Source organism: Alnus glutinosa, chromosome 1 (assembly GCF_958979055.1).
Source record: "Alnus glutinosa chromosome 1, dhAlnGlut1.1, whole genome shotgun sequence".
NCBI classification, from domain to species: domain Eukaryota; kingdom Viridiplantae; phylum Streptophyta; class Magnoliopsida; order Fagales; family Betulaceae; genus Alnus; species Alnus glutinosa.
In genome coordinates this window covers 7018994-7031312 of record NC_084886.1, presented here as the reverse complement: position 1 = coordinate 7031312, position 12319 = coordinate 7018994, and the positions used below count along the sequence as shown (strand labels likewise).

At 34.1% G+C, this 12319-nt stretch overlaps 1 protein-coding gene across 3 annotated transcripts; it reads left to right on the top strand.

The window, feature by feature from the left end:
• The first annotated feature begins 7324 nt into the window (after positions 1-7324).
• Positions 7325-10899, top strand: LOC133869281 (large ribosomal subunit protein bL19cy-like). 3 transcript variants are annotated; one of them, XM_062306238.1, is made up of 6 exons: positions 7325-7484; positions 7648-7840; positions 9107-9361; positions 9451-9537; positions 9640-9773; positions 10616-10899. In XM_062306238.1, exons 2-6 carry the CDS (start codon positions 7652-7654, stop codon positions 10719-10721), a joined length of 771 nt encoding a protein of 256 aa, XP_062162222.1. In that variant the 5' UTR covers positions 7325-7484; positions 7648-7651; the 3' UTR covers positions 10722-10899. The 3 variants fall into 3 exon arrangements, with proteins under 3 accessions (XP_062162222.1, XP_062162228.1, XP_062162233.1); XM_062306244.1 differs by having other exon boundaries at positions 7327-7484; positions 7624-7840; XM_062306249.1 differs by having other exon boundaries at positions 7331-7484; positions 7630-7840.
• Positions 10900-12319: the final 1420 nt, after the last annotated feature.

The window sequence follows — 12319 nt, the reverse complement described above, 5'->3', positions numbered from 1 at the left end:
GTAACATTGTACATATAGTTACTATATATATATATATATTAGGGGTGAAAATAACCGTCCGCTAACCGCTAACCACTAACCGTCCATAACTGTTAACCGGATAACCGTTGAAACCGTCTAAAAACGGGTAACCGGTAACCGCCTTAAAAAAGGCGGTTAGCGGTTTTAAGAAAGCCGGTTATCGGTTATAACCTGTAACCGGCTTTCCTATTATATATATATTTTTTAAAAAAAAATTATATATAAAACGACGTCGTTTTGGTGTTTAACACCAAAACGGCGCCGTTTCATTCAGTCTAAGCAAAGTTAACCCTACTGCAGTGCTGCACGCCTAGACCTCTCATTCTCCTTTCTCCTGACTCTCACTACGCCGTCTCAGTGGTCTCACTCCTCAGTCCTCAGCCCTCAATCTCTTAGACCAGAAAAATACTCTCTTCCCGAACGGAGGATTCTTCTCCATTTTCGTATTCTCTACTTGTCCCTGAAAATCCCTGACGCAAAGCATAACTCTCCGATTCATCTATCAATCTTCGAAGGCTAATTTTTATAGTCTCCACTGACTCTCCGAGGTATCTTTCGCTGATTTCAGAATTTTATGTCTAATTTTTATAGTTTATTTCTTTCGCTTATTAATTCTCCTGGGTCTTTGAATTTGATAATTTGTCATTTTTTTTTTTTTTTTTTTTGGGTTCTTAACTATCTCAGATCTTCGATAATCGATATTGTCTTTTTGTTTAGTTCAATTTTCCAAATATATAGGGTTGACTTCTAGGGTTTCTTTTTCCGTTGTTTGATTTATTTTTGTTTTGATTTGTTTGATTTGTTTTAGTTTCTGTTTTGGTTATTTCGTCACACTGTTTAGTTTCTGTTTTGATTTGTTTTGATCTAGTGTGTTCATATTTTCTGATTTTTAGTGTGGATTTCAAATTTGGTTGAAGTCTGTTATTGGGTTTTTTAGTGTGGATTTCGAAAGTGGCTCGCTTCTGGGTATCACAGTTGTTGGCTAAGGGACGGTTTAAGAATTTGTCCAAAGACTTAAGTCTTGTCTATAGATAGAATTTGCATCCCTTGTTGTAATTTCTGCTTGTTGCAGTTGCTGAGTAGCAGCTGCTTCTTTGTTTGCTGCAGTTTTTAGTTTGTGTTTGTAGCTGAGAGTTGATTGACTGGAGTATAAAATTTGTGTGAACAAAAGGGAGTAGGACCTGCTAAGCAACAGAATCTTCAAGCCTTTCTCAATTGCTTGTGCTTTATATATATATATATATATATAATGCAAATTTATTTGAACTTAGATGCTGTATATATATTTATATTTTTTAGCTTTTTATTTGAGATAATATTTCTTTTGTTTTGAGGTGTGATTCCTATTCCTTTTGATTGTTAAATAAATTTTATTGTTTATCTAATAACAGATGGCAGACACTTTGAGTGATGCAACCACCCCTATTATGGTAGATGACAATTCTGAAACACCTTCCACTACAAATATTGAAAGCCCCACACCTTCCCAACAGTCACAATGTAAAAAACCACCTGTGAATCAATCCATTGTGTGGAAGCACTTTAAAAAAGTGGAACCGATCGATAAGGAAAACCTTAAAGCTATGTGCAATCATTGCAATAGGTTAATAGGGTGTCACTATAAGAGGAATGGCACTTCAGCCATGATGCACCACCTTACCTATAATTGCCCAGACTCTCCACTTAAGAAATCAAAAGATTCAACACTACCCAAAAACCAAACAATGTTGCAAATGTCATTCAAGAAACCGGTAGAAGGTGGTAGTGGTAACCAAATTGGATTCATGAAGTATGATTCAAACAATATAAGAAATTTGATTGTTCAGTATTTCATCAAAAGTGAGCTGTCTTTTAGGTATGTGGAGAGTGATGGGTTTAGGGAATTGACAAATGGAATTGAACCTAGGTTCAAAGTGCCATGTCGTATCACTTTACAAAAAGATTGTTTGAAATTGTATGAAGAAGAAAAGCTTAAGTTGAGGGCTTTTTTGAGCGGTAAAAGGGTATGCATCACTACCGATACATGGACATCCCTGCAAAATGTAAACTACATGTGTGTTTCCGCTAGCTTCATAGACTCTGATTGGACGATTCATAAAAAAATTCTCAAGTTTAACCAAATTCTCAATCATAGGGGTGAAACTATTGGAAGAATGATAGAGAGTGCATTGACCCAGTGGGGGATTGATAGTGTGTTCACTATTACAGTCGATAATGCCTCAGCCAATGATGTGGGGATTGAGTATATGAGAAAGAGGATGAAGAACAAGAGTCATACTGTTTTAGGAGGAGAATTTCTTCACATGCGTTGTGCCGCTTATATTTTAAACCTTGTTATGCATGAAGGCTTGAAAGACTTAGGTGACTGTGTTACTAATATAAGGAACGCAGTGAGATATGTGAGGTCTTCACCGGAGAGGATGTCAAAGTTTAAAGATTGTATTAGAGCGGGAAAAAATTAAATGTAAAAACATGGTGTGTCTAGATGTTCCAACTAGATGGAACTCTACATATTTGATGTTGACCACTGCTGAGAAGTACCAAAGAGCTTTTGACCTATTGTGAGAGGATGAGCATAATCATTTTGTTGTTCCTCTACCTATTGATTGAGAAAATGCTAGGGCATTTGCGACATTTTTGCAAACTTTTTATGAAGCTACATTAAAGTTCTCTGGTTCAACTCATGTCACCTCCAATTCATATTTTTTGCAACTTTGTATTATTCAAAATACCTTGAATGATGGTTGTCTCCGTGAAGATCAAGTCCTGAGTTCTATGAGTTTTAGTATGAAACAAAAATATGAAAAGTATTGGGGGACCATGGATATGATCAATTTAATGTTGTATGTTGGTTTTGTTCTTGATCCACGCAACAAGATAAAGGCATTGGTGTTTTGGTTGAGAAAATGTAATGGACCTATGTGGGCGGATCAAATAGAGGCAAAAGTGAGAGACCGCCTGAATCGTTTAATTGAGCAATACAATAAGTTTCATGGGAGGGGAGTAGGGAAGTCATCTAACATTGTTGAAGATACAAGAAGAGTAGATGTTAATCATATTTGTGGTGATGGAGATAAAGAGACACAATATAGGAATATGTTTTCCCAACACCTTGTCGCATAGAATGACTTGGAATGTAGGTCGGAGGTGGATCAATATTTGTTGGATGGGTGTGAAGCAAATATTATAGATTTTGACATTTTAAATTGGTGGAAGGTTAATACACCAAAATATCCTACTCTCGCAGCGATAGCTCGTGATGTATTGGCCATCCCTATTTCCACCGTTGCCTCTGAGTCCGCCTTTAGCAACGGAGGACGTGTATTAGATACCTTTAGGAGTTCATTGTTTCCGCTTACCGTTGAGACCTTGATTTGCACACAATACTGGTTAAAGAACCGCCCAATGATCTATGAGGAAGTGTTTCAGGACTTTATGGAAAGCTATGATGAACCTGGTAAATTTTTATGAATTAGTTATTTATAAATTCATTTCATTTACTTTTTATTATTTATTTATTTAACTCAAGCTTTTTCTATTGTAGATGGGCCTAAGAATCAACATTCTCATTCAATGACGACTGACACATCTTATTCCTAGAGGAAGATTATCATTTTTTGACTTGTCATTATATTTATATTACAATGCAATTGCTTAGTTTGTCAATTTTTTAAATTTATAATATTTATTGTTGTTATCTCCACAGGATTTTGCTAGAAGACCGAATAGGAGTCGTGTTATTACTTATTATTTTGACAAGATTTTTTTATGTTGAGTGTGGACTTATGGACTATGGATAATTTGATATGGTTTGATAATTGATGGGTGTGGGTGTGTGAACTTATGGACTATGGATTATTTGAATATGGTTTGATTTTTTGATGTTGTGAATCAAATCATATTGTGAGTGTGGGTGTGTGGACTATGAACTATGGACTATGGATTATTTGAATATGGTTTGATTTTTTGATGTTGTAAATCAAACCATATTGTGAGTGTGGGTGTGTGGACTTGTGGACTATGAACTATTTGAATATGGTTTGATTTTTTGATATTGTGAATGTAGGGGTCTAAGAGGTGTGTTGATAGTTGACTTGTGTTTTGAATATGGTGTGTTCACTTGTGTTTTGAATTTTTGATTTTATGTAAACACATAAATGCTTGCTAATTATTTGGTTTCTAATTGGAAGAAGATCGTGGCCATTTGATTATGTTTCTAATTACAATATTTGTAATTTTGTATTTTAAACTAGGCAATAGCCTAATTTAACAAATTGCATAATAGAAAACTAGTAAAAAAAAAAAAAAAGGTTCAAAACAAAACAGGTCCAATAGCTAAAAAAGAAAACAAAAGAACCCAAAAAAAAAAAAAAAAACCGGTCCCGGTTACCGGTTGGCGGTTATAACCGCCAACCGGCAATTATTTGAAAACCGCCAACCGCCTAGGCGGTTGGCGGAGACGGTTAGCAATTTTTGTTAACCGTAACCGGCTTTTCACCCCTAATATATATATATATATATATATATATATATATATATATATATATATATATATATATATATATATATATATATATATATATATATATTAGTTGGAATGGCACGTGCTTGGTTCCCGGTGTTATGTATCACTATAATTATTAACATTATATATATATAAACCGATAAAGCCTCCTCAACAATGATTTTTATTTGATGGTGCGGAATTACGGTATATAATCTAGATATTATATTTAAAATAAAAAAGAAAAAACAAGAAAAAGAAAATCCAGAAGCGACTTAGCAAGCGTTATTACTGACAGCAACCAATTGCTTAGGCAGTATTACAGTTAAAAAAGTTCAAACACTGCTAGTAATATGAAAGGAAATATTGACAAAAACATGAAAAAATAGAAATCCCCGTGAAGCTATTGGTAAGATGCCAAATAAAAGTTCCGTATATTTGTTCCAATTGCAGACTTAACCATATTTACATTGTGTAAAAATTAAGACCCTAAACCAAAGCAAATTAATTAAATAGAAAGTGAGATCTTCACAAACAGATCGCTCCAAACATTGTGCAGTGAACAATGTGGACACAATTTACCATTTGCTATAATGGCTATTGATCCAAATGATAAATTACATTCAGAAAAAGCAGCACAAAAGGAGCTGCTTGAACTAAAGAGTAAAGAAAAACTTCGCATAGGAGCTACATTCAGCTATTGACATTTAGAAACACAAAAGCCTACAATCTACTTTGAATTGTACTGGTCCAAAACAATGTTATCCAATACATTAATGACTTCATAGACATCATATCGCCATAAACTTGCAATAATAAGACGCCAGTGAAACTGAAAGTGGAAAACACCAAGACAAATACAACGTATATTAGAAATCAGCAAGATATGAAACTTAAATGACCCTTTATTGAAGGTTGGTAATGATAACAAAGAAAGAACATGCAGAACTTTTAGATTCCAAGATGTTAATACTCCAAAGAAAGAGAAAAAGGCACAAAGAAATAGTAAACTATTTGAATTACATTATCAGACTACCTACCTGAAAATATGGGCAAAGACAAAGATCTCCATGGTTCTGTCACCCAATTCTGTAAGATGCCTTTCACCACGCTCAATAGAATCTTTGTTGAAGTCCTGTCCAGAGTTTTCATCCTGTATATAAAGGTAAAGGGTTGCTCAGCCATCAAAAGATTAGTACCACTCACTGGCACTGGATGTCCATTATGTGCAGTACTAAATATTTTATTTTGGATTTTTTGAATTCTTTGAAATTTAATAAATTGCACATACTTTTCGGGAACTCTAGTACTGTTCACTTAGTCCTCAATTTTCTCCTCCTTTTTCAATATATTATTATTTATTAGAAAAAGATTAGAGTGAGTGATCATGAAAGCAATCTCCACTCTTTGTTTTATTATATACATTGTTAATTCATGTTTTAAAAGATTAGAGTGAGTGATCATGAAAGCAATCTCCACTCTTTGTTTTATTATATACATTGTTAATTCATGTTTTAAAAACTGTGTGTGTGTGTGTAAAAACTGTGTGTGTGTGTGTGTGTGTATGTGTGTGTGTGTGTGTGAGAGAGAGAGAGAGAGAGAGAGAGAGAGAGAGAGAGAGAGAGCCTGATAAGACAATTTTGCTTTATTGAAGTATTAAAAATTCGATTTTTTTTTAACATGCGACTATCACAGACAATTCTCTGTTTGGCTGCCGAGAAAATGTCCAAAAAGAAAACTACACTACATCGGATCTAGAAGAAAGAAAGTTGGCTACCTTTGTCAATGACTAATAACCAGAAGGCATCCACGATATTAGCAATCCACCAAACTTATATCTTCGACATTCTAAAATGGACATGTCTAATCCACAAATACTAAATCAAATCCTAAATTAAATGTCTAAATGAAACAAAAGAAACAAGCAAAAAGAATAGACCAAGTCGTTAGCAAAAATCAGCTACACGTATTCCCCCAACTTGGAGTTCTTGTATTTAATTGACAGAATAATCAAGCCCACGCTTTCAATTAAATATAGATCCCACGATTCACAATAACATTACAATTATCATATGAGAGAGAGAGACAAGCTTGGAAACCACGTCAAGGAAGAGAGTACTAGCAGTAGCTGTAATCCCCAGGAGATTTAAATGCATATTTTAAATATTAAGAAAATAACGAAATGAATAAAATACCCTCTAAGGCTAAAGTAAGACAAAGTTATGAAAAAAAAAAAAAATACAGAATTATAGAGATTAAAACGATGGACTTTGAACTTTAAAATGCTCTCACCGAGCATAATCGGTAACTACATCATACACACTGAAAATGACCTTTTGAATTTGAGTTTTATAGGGTGTATCCCAAGTTACGCTCTATAAATTATTACCAAGTGCGTGCGCGATATCGCCCGATTAGTTAAGTATGAAAGAACCCTAGGGAGATAGGATAAAACAAATTAAAAAACGAGATAACAAATTTAAAGTTAAGAAGTTCTTACAACTAGCTCGGTCAACTGAGCATTGTGGTCGATCTTTTAAAATTGCCCCTAAATTTTGTGATGTTTTGTAATATTCCCTCTAAAATTAACTTTATATTCCGATTTTACTTTTTATTCCTAATTTTGTGGTGTTTATGGAATAATTTTTTTTTTATTCCGATTTTTTTTTTTTTTTTTTCTTTTGAGTTCACCGTCCACGCGCAAGATCGTGCTTGTTATTTGGGTCATCCAATGGGATTGGTAGCCTTTGGTATGTATATGGGCCATTTAAAACCTCGGGCCGGTCATCCCATCTACAGTCCATCTCTTCAGTCTTCATTTTCATCGGGGGCATTTTCGTCAAACCAATCATCCCCGATCATAAACCCTCCCTTCTACTCTGGCGAGTTAGGCACCAAGGGTTTTCGATTTGTCCCCGACGACGACACCGGAGTTGCTCCCCGGAATCACTCAATACCGGTAAATAAATTATAGGTTTAACGTCTTTTTGTCTTCCTTATGAACCTCAATACAAGAAATGAAGTTTCTGTGCAATTTGAAATGAGATTATTAAATGTCTAAATCTTTTTCTTTTTTCTTTTTCATTTCACGAACGCAGATTTAGTGGCTTTTTTGTTTTCAGAAATATGCAAGCTTTACGTGGGAGCATCCGGTTGGTCCGGAGACAAAGCATTAGCAGCTTAAGCAGCGTTGATTCGAAATCAAATGGTTCTCGCTTTGCTGCTGCCAAGTTTCATGGGAGCTCTATTGGGTCTTCAAAGCCTTGCTTTATAGGGTCCCTCTCCAAGTTTTCGTATCGGCCTGCGGTCTCATATGTATATTTCTGACTTTATATGGTTCTCGATTTTTTTTGTTAGTTTTTAATTTTTTTTTTTAAATAAAAATAAAGAGTCGTATGCTCATTAGTGTTATGGAGGTGCTAGTTATACTGTTTGAATTTGTATTGCAATATGAGAATTGGGCTAATCAAAATGTAATGCTTTATTTATCGAGAAAATTGGTGAATAGGTTGTCATTGTAGGTTTAAATCTGTCTCAATAGTTATAATGCCGTATCTGGTGTGGGGAATTTTGTGGAAACTTAGTAAGCACTTCTTTGTGTGGTTTTTGATCGCCATGGTGTAAACAATTTTTGTGAATTTGTCATAAAAGTTTGCTTTGATTGCTACACATTTTTGTGTAACTATGAACCTTCTTGCACTTTTGTATGTATAATGGCATTAGGCAATTTTGTTAGACTATCATGATTGATTAGATGTTGTGTAATCTCGAATCGTCTATGATTATGAGTACATTTTGTAAAATGTAGCCTAACATATAGACTTTTGAAACAACATTATGCTGTGCTTCTCTGTTCCTTTCATTTTTTTGTATTTTGCTCAATATTTCTGATACACATGGCAGATGTTTCTTAGATCTTGATCTTGTGAGCTGCTCGATCTCACAAGATCTGTGAAAGCTTGCATTGGGCATGTTATTTTATTGGTTACTTAATAAGATGAGCCTCATGCGTTGAATCATAAAGCGGAAGTCACCAATGCTTCCACTTGTGTGGAATTGAGATCCAATATGCAGCTATACTGTAGCTGGTATTAAATGGTTGATATTTGAAGATTTATCGTTTGGCTTCTTGATGCAATATTGAGATGCTTCAGGCAAGTATGTTGTTGACAACTGCAAAAATTGGCTGTAGTAAATGATGATTTTTCTGTTGTGGTTCCTGAAGTTTTTCGGAGTTGTATTCCCGGGTTATTTACCTTCTACTACTCCTCTTTGACTTCATTTTTTGTTTCTTGGGTAAGTAAGTAAATAAAATCTAGAGAATTGATGCCAATAGCACTTCTTTCCCATTGGTCTTACATTATCTGCTTACCAATTTGGGAGAATGTTTGTTTTTAGCCTGTAAGCTTTATGTGTTCCATACTATGACTTATGAAATTTCAGTTGAGCCATAACACAATCTTTATGTTGTTTAATATTCAAATGAAGAGCAATTTTTTCTTTCAATCGATGAATTAGGACTTATTGTTTTCTCTCAAATCAAAATATCTTGGTATGATGTGTGTGAAATTGTTCTATCAGACAAGAATCAGCTCCCAAGCAGAGACGTCAACAGCTTCTAATAATGGTATACCGTCGGTATCAGTGGCATGCAGAAGTTCTAGGCCAGATTTGTTTCAATGGGCAGCTGTGATGCCTCCTTTCACTCGCAGGTGCATTTCAACGGCAGAAAATCTTGTTGAATCGGCTTCACAGGATTCTTCTGCGTGTGTCTCTGATGTAGCTCCCCGCATCAAATTTAAGAGGCTCGATAAAACTGCCAAGCACATAATGCAGGCATGCATCTTGACATTGGTATTATTGGAGATTAACAATAACTTCTTCTTTTTCGTCATTTTGATAGTGGTTGGTATTGTGCTTCACAGATTCTAGATAAGGAAGCTGTAGAGGAAGTGAGGGCAAAGAGAGAAATGCCTGATATAAAGCCTGGTTATATTGTGCAACTCAAAGTGGTATGCCAAGTTCTTTTTAAGGGGATGTTGTCCATATTATGTTGGTCACAGATGAGGGGTTTGTGAACGAAATTAATTGTTTATGATCCTTCATATCAACAGGAAGTGCCTGAGAACAAGCGACGTGTTTCAATTCTGAAAGGCATTGTTATAGCAAGACGTAACGCTGGTTTAAATAGTACATTTAGATTAAGGAGGCTAGTAGCTGGGGTTGGAGTTGAATCACTCTTCCCACTGTAAGTATTTTGGAGTTTTTGTTTTATTGGCTAAAGATGTCCATCCAATATGGATTGGATTTTCTGCTTTGAACTAGAAAATAAGCTTCCTGTGTTTTTGCTGGGGCCTAGCACTTACAATTAGACACTACTCAACTCTTGATAAAAGGACTTGTCGGTTGCATAACATCCCGCAGAAGCATCCTTAGTCAACATTAGATAGTGCAAACAGTCATGTTTATATGCATAATTTGTTGTTGATTAGGTCTTGATATCCTGTAGAGAAGAGTATCTATGTATATATTTTTAACTTTGGAAAGATAAAAAGAACTGGTCGTGCACAGATGTGGATGCAACAGTAAAAGTGCTGATTTGTACTTTTTTTGATAAGTAATAACATAATAAGATTTGTAATAAAGTGCTGATTTGTAATTGATCTTCTAATAAACAGACTTGCAGGAAAAGATTGGTGGTGCTTATCTTTGAACAAATCTGATGTGTATATGAGTATATGTAGTTCTGTTGCGACAAATGGATTCACATGCACTTGTTCTAAAAAAAAGAGATGAAAGAAAATTTATTAATTTATTATCTAAATTATGCATTATTGCTTGGCTCTTTGTGGAATCAATATTAAGTTGCACAAGAGGTTTAACTTGCTTCTGAGTGTTCTGAGAAGAAAACACTTGGTTATTTGGTATATTTGCTGAGAAATATAGCTTTTGCTTGTTCTACTTGTTTTCAGCTGGGTATGTATGTGTAGTTTGTCCCCTTTTTTAGTGAAGTTGTCACATGTATGTGGTTGCTGCCTCATGGTTTGTTTTATGTTGATAATGGGCAAAGAATTGGGAAATGCATGACAGGTATTCACCAAACATTAAGGAGATAAAGGTGCTGGACAAGAAGAAAGTGAGGAGAGCCAAGCTTTACTATCTCAGGGACAAAATGAACGCACTTAAGAAGCACTAGAGGCTTGATAAACAGATTGGAGTTTTTCTTAACGCTTTTTGGGAGGAGGCTGTTGACATTTGTATGTATGCCTCCATGTCTTCCTTCTTTATCTTTTTAAATTGATTCATTGTAATCCTCCATGTAATCGAAGATAAGCTTTTTTATCCAGAAAATTGTCATAAATGTTTTTGAATTATGTTTTTTTTTTTTTTTTTTTGGATTTTATCTTTTCAAGTACTAATATGATTGATAATGGCGTTTTTCTTACCCAATCTTCTTTTTTCTTTGAATTTTCCAATTAGAACTATGTGTGTGTGTTGTATGTATATGATAATAAAGGAGAAGGTTATAACTTATAGTTGCACCGTGCTGAAGTTTGGTCTTCTAGCAAATGGTTATTTTCTTTTAAATGATTTCTTTTTAATTTCTTAGACTATCTTACAAAATACAAACCCGAGTCATGCCGCGGATGGCGCATGTGAAGAATTTGTATTGCTAGAGACTTGGATCTGTCCACATTTTTCTCTGCTCCGAAACTTGGGGAAATTATTTTCAGGCTGCGCAATCACCATTTTCTTCATTGAATTGGCAAGGTTACCAACGTTGACACGAAAATTAGAAGAATCTTTTCGCATATGTCCCACAAATTGAACCAAAACCTCATCTAGGATACAGACGTGTGTCCTGACTCCTGAGTAGCTAGCTACCTCTCAAAAACATTTTTTTTTTTTTAATAAAATAAAATTAAAAAAAAAAAAAAAAAAAAAAAAAAAAAAAAGGAGGTAAAAACGGGTTTCAGAGGGCTTGAGCTAAAGAAGCTAACATTTGAAGTTTGCCCTGACAATAAGAAAGCCACATGCAGATCAAGGGGGGCATGATACTCCTAAAGTTTGAGAAACTTAAGCTTGAGAAGCTTATATATATTGTTCTCTTAATTTTATTGGGATGTTGAACGATGAACATGTAACTCCTAATCAAATATATATAAATATATATATATATATATATATATATATATATATATATATATATATATATATATATGTATAACGAAATATTGGTACTCTTTAAGAAAGAATTTAGTACAATCTTACGTTGTTGTTTTTCATACAGTTTTAATATAGCCCTACAAAAACAGTGTTTGAAGACCTTAGGCTTGTTTGGTTATATTTTTCATAAAATAATTTCTGAAAACTGTTTTTCCAAAAAAAAAAATCAATTTGTTCATAATAATTGTCTGAAAACAATTTTTTAAAACACGTGTGCTAGTGTACTTTACGTCTTTATTCTTTTCTTAATTTTAATAATATAAATTTTTTTAAAAAAAATAATTTTGAAAAACAAATCTTTTCTCTTTTAATGTAGGAGATGTATTTTTTAAATAAATAAATAAAAATTATCTCTCATTCTTATCACTTAAATGCGAAACATGCTATGTTTATTTTTATTTTTTTTCATATCAAAAGTGAATAGAATAAATTGTTATGAACAAAGTTTTGCTCTTTCACTTTCATCAGCTTCTCTTCACATGGGGGAAAAGAGAATCCAACAAAATGTCCTAACAAATTAGGTCCCGAAACTTGGTTAAAAATTTTGGGCCTTTTGGCCAAACTTAA